This window comes from Gopherus flavomarginatus, chromosome 2 (genome assembly GCF_025201925.1).
Source record: "Gopherus flavomarginatus isolate rGopFla2 chromosome 2, rGopFla2.mat.asm, whole genome shotgun sequence".
NCBI classification, from domain to species: domain Eukaryota; kingdom Metazoa; phylum Chordata; order Testudines; family Testudinidae; genus Gopherus; species Gopherus flavomarginatus.
Genome location: NC_066618.1, coordinates 174,964,206 through 174,985,612, shown reverse-complemented (window position 1 = coordinate 174,985,612; position 21,407 = coordinate 174,964,206). Strand labels below are relative to the sequence as shown.

General features: G+C 41.3%; 1 protein-coding gene across 1 annotated transcript; it reads left to right on the top strand.

Annotated features, from left to right (window-relative positions):
- The first annotated feature begins 5,097 nt into the window (after positions 1–5,097).
- On the top strand, positions 5,098–21,196 carry LOC127044922 (MARVEL domain-containing protein 3-like). The gene is made up of 3 exons (XM_050940220.1): positions 5,098–5,248; positions 7,982–8,151; positions 19,617–21,196. The coding sequence occupies exons 1-3, from the start codon at positions 5,133–5,135 to the stop codon at positions 20,312–20,314; spliced, it is 984 nt and encodes a 327-aa protein (XP_050796177.1). The 5' UTR covers positions 5,098–5,132; the 3' UTR covers positions 20,315–21,196.
- Positions 21,197–21,407: the final 211 nt, after the last annotated feature.

Below are 21,407 nucleotides of genomic sequence, written 5' to 3'. Positions count from 1 at the left end.
TGTCAGCATAAAGCCGCCACAGTTATTATATTGCTTGTGTGTGTGCGTTCTCACTAAGAGTGCTCGTGTTGCTGTACAGGGCGATGCACCATGGGGAGGTATCCCAGTGTGCAACCCACAGCCACCCAGCGTACTCTCTTTTGGGAAGTTTTGGAAATGCACCATGGGGCAGAAAGGAGTCATGCAGGGTGACTAGGAGCATGGGGTCAGCTTCCCAGCAACTGTCTTCATCCTATATCATCATCTACATCCCACAATTTTCACACCTTTTTAAAAAAAAATCCCACAAACCCACACAGCCCTCCTAGCTGTCTGTCATCTCTGACAGACGCACACAGGGGCTGGAACAATTTGTGTAGGGGGGGATGCTGACAGCCATTGAAACAAACTGTAAACCCTGTATGTAATGGAAACCACTTCAAGCCAGCGGTTGCGGCAGCACCCCCCGCACCTCTGGTTCTAATACCTGTGCAGATGCATGGAGACTGCATAGCTCTGCGCTACTGTCATAAGAATTGCAAGGACAGGACGAACAACACAGAGTTGTAAGAACAGAATCAGTGTGGAACATGACTATTTCTTGGAGGACACTATCTTCAGTCTGGATAAGTCATGACATGCATATTTTTACTTTACTTGCTGTATTATATTTATCCATCCTAGACTATTGTGTGTGTTGATTCAGGGATCTCAGGGACATTCTTTATTCAATGTCTCTTAGGTGGCTGCTGAAAAACAATCAAATTTTGTGTGACAGCCCTGGATATGAAATGTTTTGTGGGAAGCAATGCATTATTCTCTCCTAAACTAAAATGGTAAATTCTCATTCCCTGACGTTATTTGTTAATAAGAAGGTTACCAAAGACTTGTCCTGCGGGTCTCTGTGATTGCAGGAATACTTTTTAAGGGACCAGAGTCTCAAGACCACAAAGGATTGGCATGCCTGGGATTAGAAGCAAGAATTGCCAGTCCTATACTGAATCAACCACACTAAGTACTTTTATAAATAATGCAAAGAAATCAGAAGGCTATTAATACAAATGGACAATTAACACCTATTTTATATCAAATGAAAGGTTAATGTATTTCCCTCTTAATTTAGACTACTCTTTTTTCCCCTTTATTAATCTTTAAATCCCCCACTCCTACCTTTCCGGTTCCTGAGCCCAGATCTCTCCTCTTTTACTCTGCCTTCTTTGGTTTTCTGTTCTTCAGAGATTTCAGGCTACAGAATTGCCAAACCTAAACATTCAAAATACATGAGATTATCTTAAAATACAACAACTACTTTAGGAGCTTTTTATCTGCCTTCTGGTGTTTGAGGCCTTAGAGGTCCATTTACCAGCTTTTCTTGGCAATCAGTAGGGCTAGTACTCACTTTTTAATAAATGAAAGAGTCTCACATAGTTACACAGTTCTAGGAGCTGTGGGTTATCAGCAAAACACCACATGTTGCAGGGCCCATGGTTAAATCGTGAGAGTTGGGAGCAATAAGTTTATGTGGTCATTTATGTCCTTGTTTCTTTTTCTTCCATTTCCTGACACCTGGACCAATCCATATGCTACAGGCTGTAGTCCAACTGCTCAAGATATTACTTAACCCACTTTGTGTCTCATCCAGAAGTCAGAGAGGATTTATGCTGGCAGTACTGCCTACCAAGCTGCATCACCCCTTTGTCCCAGGGTCTGCATCAGTACCTCAATCTCTCTCCCTCCTGATTCCTGCTTGTTACTTTATTCCACTCAGCCCTCACTTTTAAGGGGGTGGGGCACTGGCTAATTGTGTGGGCTGTAATTGGTTATGACTTCGTCTCACTTATCTGGTCCTGTGCTCTGCTTAGAAATCCCAAAGCAGTGGCTCTTTTTAACCTTCCAGACTACTATACCCCTTTCAGGAGTGTGATTTATCTTGCATACCCCCAAGTTTCACATCATTTAAAAACTACTTGCTTGCATAATCAGACATAAAAATACAAAGTAGTTACAGCACACTGTTGCTGAAAAATCACTTACTTTCTTATTTTAACCATATAGTTATAAAGTAAATCGATTAGAATATAAATATTGTCCTTACAGGTCAGTGTATCATATATAGAGCGGTATAAATGAGTCACTGTGTGAAATTTTACTTTGCATTGACTCACTGGTGCTTATTATGTAGCCTGTTGTAAAACTAAGCAAATATCTAAAGGAGTTGCTGTACCCTCTGAAAGATCTCAGCCTATCCCTAGGGGTAGATGTACCCCTGGTTGAGCCCCACGGCCGCAAAAGAGACGGTTACTGTTGAGAAAGTGAAGGAACATCCCCACGTACTTGGCATAAATATCACTACATAGCAACCGCTCCCAAACGCTGTCTAAATATTAGCGAGAGAAGGTCTAACTCTCAATTAAGGCGGTACACGCTGATTAAGTAGCATCAGGTTACAGCCGCTTGTGCCCTAATCCCTGGGGTGCAGCACATTGCACGGGTAGGATGCTGTTTTACTCCTGCTTCCCCTGGGAGATTAACACTCCCCCCCGCTCAGCTCTCCTGCTGCTGTGACCTCGCGCAGCGCACGAAGCCAGCGCGGTGTGAAGCGAAACTCCCCGGGGAGGGGCGGTGACCTGTCCTCCACCTGTGAGACTCGTCCTCCTCCCCTCCCCCGGCCTGGCACACACAAGGAAACGCAGCTCCACGGGCTTGGAGCGGCAACCAGGGAGGCCCAGGAGAGCAGCCAGGGAGGAAACTTCAGCTAAAACCACTCGCTCCGAGGTCCCGGGTGCTGCCGCCGCCAGACAAGTGAGGCGCTTTAAATACGCTTTGAAAGAGGGGTCAGGGAGAGAGATGGGGGGAGGGGCAGGAGAAGTGCACGGGGTTGGGTCTGGATTTTCCGGGCTAAGGGGACGGTGCAGACCGGGTCTAGAGGCGGGTTTTTGTGCACTAGAGCATGGCCGGGGTCCTATGTGGTGGGGATTTTGGGGGGGGTGGGGCACCCATGGCAGAGGAGCGGGGGCGGGTTGGACTCTCTCTGAGAGTGGCCGCTGCTCCTCGGGGAAGAAGTGGGTGTGACCCATTCGAAGCCCTGCACCTGGTGTCTGGGTGTTATTTGTTTACCAGAGGAGCAGGCTAAAGGGGTGGCGTGCAGGGGGAGAGGGGGCATTTTCCACTTCAGAGGGACTCATGGGGTTGAAATTTTGGACTAGGACTCCAGACTAGTAGATGTGAAAGTTAGTGTAGCCCTTTTCCAGGTGAGGAGATGAAAGAGCCAAGAAATGTAAGTCAACTGGCCGAGATATCGCAGTCAGAACTGGGAACCCGCACCGTTACTGTAGTTCCACAGCTAAGGAGTCAGGCCCAGTATGTGCTCCCCTAAAGTACAGCACCAAGGCTGAGTGTAGAATGAATATTCTGAGACTGTGCACATACACAAGGTAATTAGTTTGACAAAACTAATTTGAAAGTGAGAACTTTAAATTTACCATCCTGTCTCTCAGCGTCTGTGCAGGGCCTGCAGCCTGCATAATCTTAATGGAATAACACAAATTTCTCATAATTAAATGTTGAAATCTCGTGCATTGGCCGCATTAGAAGAAAGTGTGGTCATTTTTTGCCACTTTAAACTGTTGCTCCTTCAGCAAAGAATTCCACAAAGGGCCCATCTTTCAAACGAGCTGCAATCTCCTTTTGTTCTCAATGAAAGTGCTCTCAGGAAAGACAATGACCCACTTTCAAACTGGTCATAGCATTCCTTTGAGAAAAATGGAAGTGAACCCATTCCCTGTCTTCAGAGAAGATGGTGGTTCCCCATTTGTCAGCCATACAACTGTAACTCCTCCCTTCACTGCCACCACCAGGGAAAAAATGTGGAGGGGAGGGGAGGCCAGAGGGAAAGTTTTTACAAATCACTTGCATGTAACAGGGGTCTAAACATTTATGCATGAATCACAATTGTCTGGTTGTTACATGGTATCCTTACACAGCAGAGTTAAAGTTGTTTGGGTGAAGTAAGGGCATGGTTCCATGCCGTAACACCTTGTGATTCTTTTAACATTAACCTTACATTTGAACTTCCTGAATTTATAACATTGATTTTTGGAGGATAATTATGAAACCTCTAATGTATTTTACCGTAAATACCAAGGATAATGTACTCTAAACCTTATCTCCATGTTAATAGTTGGGGGGTTTTGGGGGGAGGGGAGGGGAGGGGATCTGGCACATAGGAGGGGAGGGGATCTGGGCACATAACCTAAGCTATAGCTAGAACTATAACCCTCCGTTTAAAGGGCATCACATTAATTTCTGTTCTCTCCTTAAACATACTAAAAGTGCTAAATGTTGCTCTCAGCTATACATGGCTCCGAGTAAAGTCAGGGGAAACCACATATTCACACATTGCAGACCTAAATAGGTATGTGGGCATTTCCTAGTCTTTTTCTATAAGACATTAAACAACCATTACATGATCTTAAGATGCGCTTTATATAAGAATACAGGAGTATGCTATGCATTGTCCTTGTAATCAGTGCTGGCTCCAGCTTTTTTGCTGCCCCAAGTGGCGGGGAAAAAAGAAAAGAAAAACCAATGAAGCTGCTGCCCAAGTGCCATACAGGAGCAGGACAGCGAGTGAAGGACCCGCCCCCGAACTGCCACTGATCCGGATTGGGCCGATTGAGCTGCCACCGAAATGCCGCTACGGATGTGCTGCACCGACAGGAGACGCACTGCCACCCCTTTCTATTGGCCACTCCAGGCAGCCGCTTCCTTCACTGGTGCCTGGAGTCAGCCCTGCTTATAATCAGGCTAGGAGAGAAGAAAAATGTGTTTAAATACCTGTACTGTTGAACGCAGAAACGTCAAAGTTACTTGGCAATGGAAAAGTAAAAAGAGACCTTCTTTCCTTCTTGAGAAGCTACATCTTACTCATGGACTAAGTACTGCTTCCCTCCCCTCCGCACTCTACTCCCCCCCAACACACACACACACACCATTGTACTTCTTGATCACCTTTACTGAAACCTTAACTAGCACAGGGTGATCATGTTGTGCAAATGCTGGTCAATGAGTAATTAGAACTATAAACTGAATTGGTTTTATCTCTCTGGCTCAGTAGATTACTTCAGCAAGAAGAAATACATGTGAGAAACAAGATGTCTCATGCTGAGAAACCTCACCGCGATAAGCAGCACCGATATTATGAGAGCCACGGATCTGACAGACACCATGAGGAGAGAAGGGCTAAAAAGCCAGACCCATCCAATAGAAGGTATGGCTCCTTTGTCCCTCACTATGGGGTGCAGAGCTTGTTTGTGTTTTTACATTCATGTTGTGGTTATTACAATACCAGGAGGGACATATTCAGATTTGAAAATCAGAAATATCAATATGCCACATTCAGAACTGTGGTGGAGTTATTTTGCTATTGGGAGTTTTAAAGAGTCTAATTAAACATTCTTTGTAATAACTACAGTGAGGAAGACTAAGTCACATGGGCTGGGAGGCTAGGAGTGAGGTGAGGCTGAGTCAGGGAGGTGGAGAAGGAAGAGGGGAGAAGCTGAGATGTGGACATGAGGAGATGTGGCTGGGTCACATGACCAAGGAGAGGTTATGTCCTGATCTTCCCAGAGGTGACAATTGGTGCAGGCTTGTCTACATGCAGAGTTGCACTGGTTTAACTGAAGATGCCATTTAGCTGAACAGATGCTAAGGCTGAATGAACACTTTTTCCAACTAGGAACAGGTTTAAGCTAAACCAAAATAACTTGATGTAAACACATGTGGTCACTCTTTAGTAAACCAGTGTTAGCGTGTCAGCAAGGTCTCAGTGTCTGGAGTGGATGTGGTGCAACATGTGAAGCAGCAAATGCTAGAGTTACAAACTTTCTGATTGCAGAAAACTGAATACTCTTCCCTATCCCCTGCTCACTCTGTCCCCTACTCCCTCCATTGCTCTCTCTCCCCAACCATTGCTCCTGACTAATTTTCACTGGGCTGTGACAGAGGGTTTTGGTGTGGGCTCGTGCAGGAGTGGGCTCCAGGCTGGGGCAGTTAGCTGAAAGATTTTATAAATCACAGTTTTGTCCTGGGTCTTGGGGAGCTGCCTGACAAACTAAAGTCAGAAAAACATTGATTAAAGTTAAAGAACTAGCAAGAAAAATCATTTAATTCTCTATAGAGTGAGGATGCTTTTGTTTACAGATCCAGGTTAACTATTTGGGGATTATGTTAAATTCATGGAGTTGTAGGACGACAGCCAAATGCAAAAGAACCTAGAGATCAGAAAATTAAACTCAAACTCAGTTGAGGAAAAATGCAGGCTAATAGACCTGTGGATAAGTAATCTCAGACAGATGTTCAATTGGAAGGAGAAATTTTAAAGTAATAATGCTGAAGGAAATGTAAGAGTAATAAGACACTATATTAGACATGTTCTGTTCTATACAGTTCCTTACTCCATCCTCATAACTATAGTGATGGAGAGCCTTTCAGTCGTGCACTGAAATATGTGTAACATCTGTCACATGCAGTCCACTCTCTCATCCTCCTCTGAGGGAGGACTGTTTTTTAGTTGTAGGGCAGCTTTGTGTTTTGGTTTGATAGGGCTTTTATGTTCACGCTGCTATGTTTGTATATTAGAGAACACAGGTCAGAGAAGCATGCTTTGCACTTGGAATAGAAGATGTGAGGCTTGTGATGATCCTTAGTTCCTGTTGGGAATTGTTCTACAGTTTCAAACCTGCCCCCAAGAAATCTCTCTCTGCACAGATACGCTTTCCCATCCCTTGTGCTAGAAAGTTCTGTTGTGACTGAGGGGTGGAGTTGTTGATCATACCAGAGCTTCAGGAAATCTTTTAGCTCTCCTGGGTCCAAGCCATTTTGATCCTTGAAGATAAAGAGCTAAGACCTGGAATTTGCTATCCTATGGGAATAGGATGGATGTATTAATAATAGTTTGTTACTGAAGAGATGTACTGCAATGTTCTGTACTAGGTGAACTAAACTAAGAAGTGATGGTTTCGTGCCCCAGCATATTGCATTGCTGTAGTCCAGCTGAGGAAATGAAAGTATGCTTAACTAAAGTCAGGCCATTATCTGCCAGGATGAGATATAGTTTCTTAATCCACCATAAATGGTAGAAAAGCGTTATTCATAGATGAGTTTACAGTATGATAAGGCAACAAAAGTGCAATTTTGGCTATCCAAACAGAAAGGCAATAGTTATACACATTGACACTGGTGCTACTGCAGCTGGAATATTGCATTCATTGCTATAGTACTGCATCACCAGAAAGATATTCTTAAACTGGAAGAGAGTTCAGAGAAAGGGGGAGAGACTAGATTGTATCAGATCTCCTTTTTAGAATTTTACAAGAATGGTTGGGGTGAGTAGATTACTGTCATGAAATATTTTATATTCTGGTTTTAATTCCATGCTTTTGTATTCTTGTAAAAGAATCATTGTGAAATGCAGTAAATTTGCAAATATGCATGATACATTGCTTGTCCACAACTTGGTGGTGATTATTTACAGATTTGTTATGTGCAACTGTTACAGAAAACTTTAGCCTCTAGTTTGTCCATAAGCTGATAGTTGAGTATTTGCTTTTCATGGCAAATGAGTGATCAGGGGGTACATGGTATTTATAAACAAGAGTTCCACCCACCCACTCTTTTCTTTTTGCAAATTACACAAAAGCATTAGCAATAGTTGAATGGACTTATGTAAATAAAGTTTTTCAAAATTGCTGTGATAGTCACAAAACATTGTGAATGTTTATTTATGCAAGCAGGTGATAGATTCGCTTTTCATGAACATCCTTGCAAACAGATCTCATTTTACCAAATGTCTGCAAACAAAAGGGATCATACATACCAGTGAAGCAAGTCAGTTAGCAAAAATTCCAGAAACTAAAACTAATACTTTTTTGGTGCACTTGTCCAAAAATATTAGACTATGCTGTCTCCTATAGATAATCTTTTACTCTTACCCCATTTGCAGGTCAACACAAGAGATTCCTGGCAACCAACACTCCAGACCTTATACTGCTAATTCAGACCTGTACCAAAAAAACAACCTACCAACTCATGGATATGTCAATTCTCCACCAAATTATGATCCCGAGAAAAAGACCTTTTCAGAGAAATGTAATAACCTATGCTCAAGGAGAGGTATGTGGATTTTTATTTGGGCTTACCATCCATGTGTCGCTTCACAGATTTATGTCCTTGTTTCAATCACACATCCTGATTGATAAACACAACAAACTCAAGCTAAGGGACAAAAGAGGGAGTGGGACTGACTACCAATGTCCAGGGAGACTAATTTGTGAATGGCATAGCTATGATTCAGTTATTGTTCTTATTAAATGTCTACGGGCCAGATTTACAAAGGAATCCCTGAAGATGCAAATTGGTGCTTTTGTGAATCTGACTAGGAGCCTGAGTTAGGCACCAAACTCCCACTGACTTTCCATGGGACTTAGGCCTCCAGGCTGCTTAGATGCTTTTGTAAATTCCTCGAGGCATCTGTTTGCATTTTTTTAGCCCTTAAGTCTTTATATGCCACCTTAAAACATGGAATTTTGCATTAAGGAATCACTGTGAATCATTGGGCCGAAGATAGAAAGCCAGAGCAAGTATGAGTGACTGTACAGCCTGGTGATTAGAGCACACCCCTGGGAGACCCAGGGTCCAGGCCTCCTCCTCCAATGACTTAAGTGTTTATCCACAGTGGAACAGCTTCAACAGGAGAGCTTGAGGGATCCCCACTCTGGAGTATCTTATAGCACAGGGGTCAGGGCACTCACCTTCTCCCCTCAGGTGGGGTGGGGGGGATTTGAACCAGGGGGGGTCTCCCATATTCCACTTGGGTACTCTAACCATAGGCCAAGAGTTCTGAGGGAGGGCCACTTTCTTCTCTTCTCCCCCTCAAGCTTCTTGAAAAAATGGTATTAGGTGCCTAACACCAAGACAGGTTTTGCAGCTGAGAATCCCAAGCAGAGCTAGGCCCCTCCCTGCAACCAGGATTTAGATGCATGTCTTCAAAAGGGGCTGGCCTTAGTGCACACACAGCTTACCTTGGCTATTTTAGGCAAAGAGCCTCCCAGCACGCTGGCTTTTGAGAATCCCTTCAGAGGCACTTGCGTCTTGCCATTTGTTGTATTGGGAGCTGAACTCAGGTTTTGTGAATCCAGTGATTTTCTAGGTATCTAAGTTTCCCGATGAATCTAGCCATATATGGATTTAATGATGAAAAATATACACCGCTTGGACGGTCTGGAATAAGCCTCATCTCTCCTGTTGTTGTCAGACAATCAGACCTAGTATCTTTCTGTTTTACAATAGTCAGTTTCTCTCTGGGGGTGTTGCTGCTCCCTTTGGACATTTTCTGTGGAATATCTAGAAACTGAGGTATCTTTACCACATGAATTATCTCCACCATCACATGTTGAGACCCAGGAAATTAGCACCACACTATTGAACCCTCTTTTCTCTGATTCTGAAATAAGCATGGCTTAGACCAGAACAGGGAGCCAAATAACATCTTCTCCATGGCTGTTTCCAGAGCAACACCTGATGTGTGAATTGAGAGCTCCTCCTATCCTATTGTTTTACTTTCTACTCTCATCTTATTCCTCTTTGTCTTCTATTTTGTTTAGCCGGCCACGATAAGGCTAACCCTTGCACACTTGGCTTGCCAAACTGGTCACAGCAAAAAGATTCCCAAATGACCAGATCTCTTAAGATCTTTGCCATGCTCAGACAAGACAGATGATTTTTTCCTCAGAGCTAGGGTTGCCAGCTCTCTAGGATTGCCCTGGAGTCTCCAGGAATTAAAGATTAATCTTTAAATATAATTTCATGTGAGAACCTCCAGGAATTCTTCCAACCAAAGTTGGCAACCATACTCAGAGGCAGGGGATTAAAATGGGGGTCTAGAAGAGGCCAATTAGTTTGTGCTATAGCCTTCCAAAAACTGAACTGCAAGCACCAGAAAAAGGAACTGCATTTTTCCATCTCTTGCTGTCTCTCCTTCTTGTACATTCACCTTTATCTATTAGCCTCTTTCCAGCTATCAAATGAAAAATATTGTGCAAAACAAATAGATCTAATTCCAAAACAGTCTCTTAAAATTCAGAAATTATAAAAATTATTGCAGAGAAATACTGGTCCTTGTGATGCTAAAATGGTCCATACAGATATTGCATTATTTATCAAGACAAAACCATGCCTCTTCTACTTTATTAAAATATAAAACCTATAAGAGCAATGCATCTGTACCAAGATCTGTTTTTTATTGCTTTTATTATTCTGTCAAGTACAATAGTCAAAGTGTGAATTAATACAATTATATGAACAAACTCTAGTAGCTAACTATACACAGTTAACCATATTCATATTGAGTAAGGCAAGATCTATTACCTGTGTACCCCGTTCTTCCAATCAAGTTTACCTGCCTTCGTTTTAGATATCATTGGTATTCAAATTAGCACCGCCAGGGTGAGGATGGTACTGCTCTAGGAACTAATGACTAATTACACCCAGTGTAATTTTTGGGGGAAAGCATTGAACGCTTGACAAACCAATGGATTTGGTGCAGCAAAAAACTATACAATAGAATTAGTCACTGACAAACTATTTTAGAATATAGGCGTTTGGTGACAATATACATTAGCTGAGCATTTATTAATTGATTGTTTAAAGTGAAATATAATCAACCTAAAAATGTAAAAAAAAAAGCCTTTCAAAAAGACAAAACCTTTATATATTAATTTATTCAGACTTGAGATACTATCAACTTTATTTAAAAGAAATCATATCTGATTTATCTACTGTAGTTACAAGTAACGCGTAATACCGCTATAACTGGAAGAGTCTGTACTCTTCTTTACTTTTGTTATAAATCTTTTGCACTTAATAGCAGTGTGTGTGTATATAATTTTACTGTCCACCTCTAGATAGTCAATTTCCCCCATTTGCAAGGTCTTTCAGAGGAGAGAAAACCACTGAAAAAATAGGGAAGTGAGATTATCCCACAACAATTGGTAGGGGATTTTGAGGGGCTGGTGTTAACACCGAAAATTATTCACCTTGAGATGTATTTTAACTGACTAGATTTCAAGGGTAATGGTGCCTCTAAAAATCCCACATTTGAGATGGTGATATGAAAGAAAAATTTACAATGATAGTGACACTTAAATGAAGATTTTCTGTAAATTAAGGAACTACTTTTTGCAATAGTTACTTACAACTTACTTAACACACAGCATTTGTAATATGCTAACAAAACATAGGTTGGAAATATTTTTAATGTTTGGAGATAGACTCGTAAAACATGACATTTAGTTTGCTTTACAATTAATGATTAATTTTTTGCATGTCCTTTTCCTGTGACAATGAAAATAAACTTGTAATTTATGCTTTTGCTCACATGCAGTTTTACTCTTATTGAATGACAGGACAGAGAATGTGGGGAGTTAGGAGAATGAAGGTCATAGGTGTGGAAAGTGCTGGATTGAGCCTGACACTACTTTCTTCACGTAGGTTTGGGCAAAAACTGAGTCAAGTCAGAGTAAGGCTCTACTCATAAATAGGGTAGAGATGTTTGGGGTGTCCTTACCCCCAGGCCCCCAAAACAAAATGAACGAGCACCCCACAAACTTTTTTATTTTGTTTCAATATATTTTTATTGGTGTGAAAGAGAAAGCAATAGTGACATGGCAACATTTATTTACAGTACTTTTGTTTATACAGTAAAAGTCCATGAAATCCTTTCATCTTTTGTTTATACATTACTCTGGCCCATTCCAACAATTCAAGAACTTATTCAGTAAAAATTTCATTAGTAGTAATCTATTTTAATTCTGGTACTACCTAGTCTCTAACTTTCTAAATTCCAAATGAATAGAAAGATTAAAGAAAAATTTGAGAGACAGTTTGCAGGGAACAAGTGTAAGAAATCCTATTTCTCAGCAGCAGGAACACAGCTCAAAGCAAATGCAGTGAACAGTGTTGTATTTCTCAAATGTATTGTATAATAGGCTGCTAGTGAACGTACATGTAACCTAAATGCTCTGACTGCTCAGACCCCTGTCTTCTCAGAGAGTGGTGTGGTATCTCTCAACAACAAGGAAACTTTTTAATTTCAGTTTTACCCTTTTTACTAAAGGCAAATAAAATTAAATTTCATTTCAGCAGGAAATAAAATTAAAGTGCACTAACATGATTTTCTCCAGGATATGTTCACGCATTAATAAACTAGTACTAATTACAGTGTAAGCATCCATAAGCCTTTGTTCTCAGAAATGTGACTGGAAGTTCTAACCACCACTACCGATTCTGGAAAGTAGTTCTGAATAGTGGAATGAATATTTTGGGAATATTAAGATAGAAATCAACCCCAGTGATTAGAGATCAGTCCAGTGGACATAGGATCAACATCTTTCATGTCCATTGTGAAATTTACATCATATGTTTTGCCACTTTGTCATGAACCACATTTCACAGAGGCTCCCAGCTCAAATTATTGATCTTCCAAGGGTGTATTGAGTATTACCTTCATTTTCAGAGATGGGGAAACTGAGGCTAAGAGCTGAAGTGATTTACCCAAGGCCACAGCAGGAGACAGTAGCAAAGCAGGTATGCTCTACTAGGTAGATTTATTTGATGCTAATCCATGATGTCACATTTATACAGCTTCTAAAAGGAAAAAAGAATGACACTGCACATTATGCTTGATGGACCAAACTAGAATGGATCAGTTAAGTTCACAACTTTTATTATTCCCATTTAGGAGTATCTTGTTTTTTATGACCATGTCGGGCTGAGATTCCCCACACTTGAGCCAAACTCCTCTAACAATTAGAATAAAAATAATTTCCTTTAACAAGTGTAATCATGCTCAAAGGTAATCACCCCAACAGACTAGTACTGTTCCCAGTCACCTTACATATGTATTTATTAAATTTAGCTATAACAGTTTTCCTGAGACAAGGATAAACTAATTATAAAAAAAAAGCATATTGTGGAACAGGTTCCACTGATCCTGCTGTGGTGTTGGTTCTACAGCCTAGGTTTGACTGATTTAACAAAATGTCCCAGCGTACAAGTTCCCCTAGCCTGCCCCAGCTTCTGCAAGTGATGCTCGTTCAAAAAGCAGTAACTATCAGAGTACCTTCTAGTTACTAAGGACAGTTTAATAAAGGAGGAGTAATAGTAAAAAGAGCTGGGGAAAGGTGGTTTCCTCATACCAACTCAGTACATTTGTTCCAGCACCAGGGAGGCATTTACTTGCCCCCTTCTGGAAAGCTCTGGGTGCAATGGGTGAAAATCTCAGTATTTGATACTCACAACAGGAAGTACTGTTGCAAGTGCCCAGTGCCAGTTAAAATAAATGCAGGCCCCTCTGTGATGTTATTATATTGGGACCCCTTGGTACAGGGCCCAAAATTTGGTGTGTCACCTTCTTCTCACCTGCTTCAACCTCAATGCTTCAGGGATGAATTTAGCAGTCATAGAAGCAGCAAATAGCAGTTCCTACTTTTGTAGGAAGTATGAAAAGAGTAAGAAGAAGGCAGGACCTGGAATAAGCTCAGGCAAGAACCATGCAAAAAGTTAAGATGTCCTGATCCCCCAAGTGGCCTGAAGTTATTTGCCATATTGCTCTCAGCCCATATGACGCAGCTACGGCTTAACGCGATGTGGTACTGGAGCATGAAGTTAATATCGTGCTAGCTGCCCTCCATCACTTAGGGATCAGGTTTGTCAATATTGCCTGGACAGTCTTGCAAGTCCCAAATATGCCACAGATGGAATAAGGCAGGAGTTTCAAACGGTAGGATTTGGAGTAAGTTCTTGGCAGTATGGAAAAATTGCTCCTATGGGAGAAAATGGTCTCCAGGGTAGAGTGGATGTGGGGAACAGAACAACTCCTGCATATGAACTTGAGAATTACCAGGATATCAGGAGGAGTCACTTGAGGCTTTTAAGCAGGGTTATCATCTTCACTAACGAGGGACGTTTTACAAATATTTAAAAGGATAGTGCTATTGCTTCTCTTCTGATTAGAGCTGCTAAATCAAATTTTGTAATACTTTCCAAATTGACTAATTTTTCTCCATCATTTGACCAGTTTAGGGCCTTAAAATATTTTGATAAATTGAATAACTAATTCGATTCTCTTTAAAATATTTTTAAAGGATCCCACAAGACTTAGGCACCTGGATTCTATTTGAATTCAATGAGACTTAGGTACCTACCTCCCTTAGGCTCCCTTGAAATTCCCAGGCTCAGTGATTAATTTTTGTCATTACATTGCCTGTCTTAACTCCTGGAACCTGAGTGCTTTTTAAGTATTACCCCATTAGGGATGTTTTAGCAATATCCAGAGAAAGAAGAGCACCACTGGAAAGGGAACATATGAACTGCAGGGTGGGTGGTTTTTTACATAGTATGTTTTCTATTGGTCTGATCCTGCACCATTAGAGACAGAGGGACTTCTGCTGTTGACTTCACTAGCAGCAGGATCACACATGGATATGTACATGTAAGGTGTTCAACAGAAAAAACACACGTGAACATGGAACTTCATTGCAACATGGAGGCATCCAGCTTTATTAGGTTGTTTTTAGAATGTTACCTTTCTATGTCTGCTGCTTTCATGTTCCTTCGTTACCTTCCCTCTCTCTGGTTTTATAATGATCTTCCCTCTTCTGTCCGCCCTTTCGTCCTGTTCCTCTTCATCCTCCTCACCTGTTTTTCCTTTCAGTGATGTGTCATCTTCTTCCCCCCCCCCCTTGGTGTTTTTTAAAATTTTTTTCTTTCTTTCTGTCAGATTTTCTTAATTTTCCATCTCCCCCTTTCCTTTCTCAATCCACAGAAGTGACTGTAAAGCCTCAAGTTCAGCTGTAACTTTACTCTGTGGAATGCAAAATGTTTATTGGCAAGAGTAGTTCTACATACGGAATCCTTTACAGAACTGTTTGACTCCTGCTTCTTCAAGTCACTTTATATTGTCAGAACACTGGTCTTTAAAACCAAAAGCCAGCCTACTTTTTAAAAATCTCTGTTTTAAATGAGGGAGACTCACTGGCTCAGCCTTTAACCCTTGAGCTGACCATTCATATCTGACCTGCTTCTATAACAGCCCCTGATGGAGCCTGCCACAGGAACAGCTCATGTGCACAGGGCTGCAGATTCATGCAGTAGCTCATTGGCACAAGTTTTCACATTCAGTTCAGCCACCACATGTATAGCTTGGCACTTATGGGGCCACCGGTGAATTCTGCCCAACCCAAATACAGTAGTAGACACTGTTCAGGTGAGGGTCAGAGTAGGCAGACAAGTAGGGAAAGAGAAGCAAAACACAAAGTTTTAAAAAAAATTCACAGAAAAGAAGGAAAAGAACAAAGAGGAGGCTGGGGGATGAGGGTGCACGAGTGACGACTGTTCTGGACTTGATGTAAGGGATGAGCTTAGGTGAAATACTCAAGCTGCACCACACGCTTAGACTTTAAGGCCAAAAGGGATGATCATGAGCCTCTAGTCTGACCTCCTGCACATCACAGGATACAGAGCCTCACCCATCCACTCACTCCTGTAATAGACCCATAACCTCTGGATGAGATACTGAAGTCCTCAAATCTTGATTTAAAAAGACATCAACTTACAGAGAATCCACCACTTGCTCTAATTCAGACCAGCAAATGACCTGTGCCCCATGCTGCAGAGGAGGGCGAATTCCACCATTCCTCACCGCCTCCCCACACACAGGGATTCTGCCAATCTGACTTGGGGGACAGTTCCTTCCTGACCCTATATATGGTGATCAGTTAGAGCCTGAACACAGGGGCAAGACCCACTAAATTGGCGTGTTTAGTGCTCGTTTCTCAGCAAGAGGATCAGGGCTTGCATCTATACCATTGCTTGTACTGGTGCAGACAATTGGGCACTAGATTTAAACTAACGTACACCAAGCCTTGTTTGCATAAGAAAATTTTACAAAAAATCCCCTATCGTTCAGAATAGTGTAGCTCTACAAGTATGAGCGATATTGCGAGCCCTGGTGCATCAGCAGCTGGTATTCTTACCATAGGTTCATTGACTCCTGCTCAGTATAATGGATACTGTGTGTTAAAACTGACAGTAGGCTGAGCACACTAGCACTCCCAATATACAGGCACCAGTGTGGCTGCTGTAGGAAAAAAATTTACAAAATGTACGTCATTTAATCACACTTCTATCTGGGTGGAACTGGAGGATAGTGGCAGGAGCAGTAGCTTAGGAGTTTTTCTAGGAGGCAGCAGTAAATGAGATCAGAAAAGGAACAAGAGCTGCTGAGACAACTGTGCAGGGCTTGGATACAATACTCTCATCAATGTATTGTGTATATTTTAAAGGAAGTCAGACTTTGAGAAGGGCTATTAATCCAAAATTCTAATCTCTTTAGCTGTTTATTACTTTGACAAAACCTAGCCCCGCTGCCCTGTAATTCACAGCTGGCTGTTTTGCTCTGGAGCTGAATTTTTTTCTTCTTTGATTTAGGAGAGCTGTGGATGTTTGCCCATTATACAATCAGTCTGAATATGTTGCAGGTAACTGGGAAGTAGAGGGTCACTGGAAGACTCTGTGTGTTGTTTACGCAAGTACAGTGAACTTGGTTCAGTGAAGCCGAGCCCAAATTCCTCAATAAGTCAGCATTGTGGCAGTTTAGTGTTAAAAACGTACTGACACACAAACCCGTCTAACCTGAATTTCTTGCCTTTGTGGAAATATAATTCACAATATGCTATAAAGCAACTCCTGTTACTGTCAGAGATGGTTACACATGTAGTGACCTCAATCTATTTCCTCTTCTGCTTGCTAAGGGCCAGATTCTGCTACTGTTAATCATGCTGTAGTATCTTACTCCAGAAGGAGTCCCACTGAAATCAGCATGTCAGAATCAAGCCGACTGCAATTACATAGTAAGCTAGGGGCACTGCAAAATTGTAGATTGGGTCCAGTAATTGTCATGCTATTATACAGTTCCAGGGTTTTTCAGACCTCTCCACTGAAGAGCACAGTTGGTTTCGCACCAGGAAATCCCAGTTCCCAAAGTGCAACACAGGTTTCTAGAACAACACAACCTAGCAAGAGGAAGGAAGTTCCATAGTCTAATTTTTGTTGTGCTGCTTTATTCCTTTCTTTGCAAGCTCAGACAGATCTGACAGCAACAGAGAGCAGCTGGCTAGATAACTGAAGGGAAATGGAAGACAGATGAATTTGGCAGCATAAAGTGAAAGACTGTAGGCTTCTTGCGATTTGTGTCCCACTTTGTAATGGCCAGTAAATGCATGACCATTTTGGCAAGCTTCTTACATTTAGCCTGTATTCACTTATTGCTGCAAAGAATGGGGAGCAGGGGTAAGAAGAGCCTTAGGGACTCAGTAATTACTTTCAGAAGTAAGGAGGTGCAGCATGTTCGCTACCCTACAGGTTTGGCCTCCTGAAGCTTCAAATTTAACTGCAATAAAACGTTTACTAAACTTAGTCTGCCCTCTAGTGGTTAAAGAAGTGATCATTACTACTACTCGCATATTGAAGGACTAGCTCTGCATAGCACAGAAGCTGAGACACTATGCTGAAGTATTTAATATTTTTCAAATTCTACATTAGAATTATTTACTTAGACTCATGAAAAATTCTTCACTTCACATTTACCACCCTGGAGGTTTTAAAATATGCAGTGAGATCTAAAATACCATCTGCATCAAACAGTAAATAAAAACAGTGGAGTTACATGCATCACTGGCTAGAACCAACAGTTTACAAGACCTTCAGTAACTTTGTTGAATTCCTTGTTTAAGGTGATATCATATAAAATTAACACTTAGATTTCCTAGTCCAACATCATCTGAAGATAAATTCTGTACTTTCTCTTCCTCTAAGACTATTTACATTTTAGGAGGCTCAGTGCTTGAAGTGAGCAGGATCCAAACTACAGCACTTTTCCAGAAAAAATAAACATTTAGTCCTTTTTAATGGAGTAGGACAAAACAGTACAAAGACTGAATTAGTAAGTAGTAAAAATGTAGATTTAATAAAAACAGGCCATTTTATTTGGTCAGGTCTGTTTTATATGTGTTTGGAGAGGTGGGGTAGTACAGTACCTGAATTTCCTGGAGGCACTGGTTCAATGCCTGACATACAAGGTAGATAAAATGAGTTCTATGCAGTCTTGTGTTTATGGGTGTTAACGTGTGATATGAAAACTGTCTTCCCTGGATGGACATAAAAATCCTATAACACTTTCTTATACAGCGAGGTTTTGCCTTGGTGTTCTTGGGCAAACTTTTCCCTCCTCCAATTTGTTCCCATTTTCCAAACACAGGATGGAGGTATTTGTTTGCTGTGTGGATTTTTTATAAACCACTTTAAGATGAAGAACTACCAATTATATTTATGATTTATCTTACATTGGGGAGCAACCAGCTGGTTAAAATGCCCTTTTGAAATGCCAGCATTCAGTTGGATTGCAGACACTTAACATGCAGTTATGCTCCAGGAGGTGATATCCGATGGACAGCCATGAATCCCTACAACCTTGCTATAGAAAAGTTACATGTAGTTCTGATTTTTAAAACATTGACCTGCCTGATTGTTAGAATACAGATCTATGGCCTACTAGTAACAGAGGTCTGTGAATCCTTTCTATAAAAAAGTTCCTTTGCCTGTCAGCTTGGTGATGGATTGGAACATAAATGTTAAATGGCATCTCTTCATAAAATTGCCATTGCAATGGTGGATGGTTTGAAATTGAAGAACTTCAGCTTTACTTTTGTTACTTTGTGATAGACAAACGAGTCAATTATCCAAATGCTGTTCCTTTGCTTAAAGTCTGTTCCATACAATTTTTTACAAGAGGAGGAAGATGGTCAGCCTAGAAGAACTTTTTCATACAGTTTTAGCTTTAGAAAGTGGGGTTAGGTAAGACAAGCTGGGAATCATAGGATTTACTTCCCTTTAAAAAGTCAGTTGAGGCACACAGGTTGAACAAGTGTCTCCTTAAATATGATTTTAAAAACCTTGTTTGATTTAGATGAGATCCAGCAAATAAGAGGCCATTTTTTTTTTTTTTAAAAACAGGAGCCTGAAGTAAGTTTGCCAAATGTATATTTAGGGATTTAATAAATGGCCTTTTTTGTTTTGTTTTGTTTTTAAAAGAAAAAGTCACTCGGAGTTAGGAGATTTTTAAAAAAAATCTTGTCCACAGTTTTGTTCAGATGGACAGCTCCCATTCCATGTGGCTGTGTGTCAAGTAGCTGGAATACCAAATACAATCTGTTGGTGCTGTTACCTTTTCTTCATCACAGCACAAGCAACACTGTAAAAATCTTTATGGTTTTTTCTTGCATGATCCACTTATCAAGTGCACTGTCATATACTGAAAAAGCCATCTTGCTCAAGCTCTGAAGTACACTAATTAAAGTGAATGCTTCGTATACAAAGGAGGGCTTTTACTGTAGCCTCCCCTGAGGAGAAAAGCTCAATATGATCTCTCTGTAGTTAAAAATGCATTAGTTCTCCCCCAGCCCCCATTTGTACAAATACATTTTAAGCCAATATTCAGTTCATTCACCCTTTTCTTCCTGCAGGTATTTTGAAGTTTGTTGAAATCACTGTCAACATTCTAGTGCTGATCTGTGTTGGAGCCTCCCATGCAGCTATTGCTGGCTATGGTTCTATGGGAGGTTTGGGAACGGGCTCTTTCAACATTGGTTCGTTTTACAGCCCATTTGAAGGAACTGAGTTCCAGGAGGTGCGAGACTTGGACATGCAGTTCAGCCAGATGAGAGCTCCTTGTGTGTATGGGGGAGTAGTCTTCAGCCTGACATTAGTAGCACTTACACTCCTGTTCCTCATCGTTGGGGCAAAACCCATTGATCGACTCTCTGTGAAGATGCTCATGGCAGAATGTGCCTTTGATGCGCTGGCTTGTATGGGGTATATTGCAGCTGTTGGCCTTTACTTACACTTTATCATCCAGGTGAACGCCACAGACACATGCAAGAAGAGGGAAAGACTGTATGCGCGCCGTGGATACACCTGGATGAACTGCGAGGTTCAGGGGGGTGATGCAGCTGTCAGCCTGTTTGGCATCGTTGCTGCTTGTTTGTACTTCCCAAGTTTTGTGATCTGTGCACTCACCATTCGAAATGTACAGGCCTTTCGGAGCCAGATGACCAGGACTCAATACAGCCTTGAGAACAGCTACAGTGAGAGAGAATACCAAAAGGACTACAGAGGCCCCGAAAGCACTCACAGTGCACAGGCTGTAGCAACACTGGTGTAGAATCTGTCATGGAACTCATTGCAGTGGCAGGGAGCATCAACTCCAGTGATGGGCAGGCACTGGATCTGATATTTTTAGGATTTTCTTTAAATACAGAGCATCTGTATCATACGGACCATAGTGTACACATGTACAGCATTAATTGTCAATTTTATGATGGACTAAAGTCCTGAATGTAATAAAATTTACTTTGTCACAGTAAATTTTAATTTTAGATGGTTACACCAATTACTTAAGTCTATTTTCAAACGTAAATATATATTTGTTTTCAACAGTTCAGCCCTGCTCAGAGCAGGTCCAACTGACTCTAGTAAACACCAGCATGTTAACATTGGGGGAGCTGAACTAGTTAACAATGGTGGGAATTATTATTAATTATTATTTTTTTAGTTTCCTTTGGATAGATATAACTCCAACTAGGAGTATGGGAATTTCATTTCTTCTTCCCCTCCAGTTGGCCAGCCAATATAAGAGGTTAATAATCTATGAACACTCACAGCTAATGGATTTAGGCCCCTATTCAGAAAGGTACTTAAGCACATGCCTAACTTTAATTTTGACTTCAGTGGGTCTACTAACAAAGATAAGAACGTTTCTAAGGATCACACTGAATCAGGGCCAAAACTACAACTCTGCTCCCTTGCCTGGGTTGCTACCATGCTACTAATCTAGGGAAAGGCTTTAAACTCCCACTGTTGATCCCAAGTCACCCATACTTACCCACCCTGATCCCACTGCTCCCTGAGGAATTTTGCAGACAAGCGTTAACTACAGTTCCAAACATAATGGTTTTTTATGTCCATGTAATTCTGAACCTAGTGGAGTTAATCTGAATTTACCAACTGTGAAACATCAGAACTGGGCCCGATAGATCTGAGTCAGTATTCCCCTGAATGAAGGAGCAGTTTGCAAATTTCAAAACACAGGAATGAGGAGATGAATGCTAGACAAATACATACTTACACTTGAACATACTGACTTCTCTTGGGTACTAAAAACAGTTTTTTTCCCCCCAGAGAAAAGCTGTAACAGAGTGACAAACACATATGCCCCTCCAACAACTTTGCATGAAAAGCTCTGATGCACAGCAATA

Coding starts and splice junctions, on each gene's coding strand:
- LOC127044922 (XM_050940220.1), top strand. CDS start 5,133: ATGTCTCATGCTGAGAAACCTCACCGCGATAAGCAGCACCGATATTAT. Junction 5,249..7,981: donor CCAGACCCATCCAATAGAAG/GTATGGCTCCTT, acceptor CCCCATTTGCAG/GTCAACACAAGAGATTCCTG. Junction 8,152..19,616: donor TAACCTATGCTCAAGGAGAG/GTATGTGGATTT, acceptor TTCTTCCTGCAG/GTATTTTGAAGTTTGTTGAA.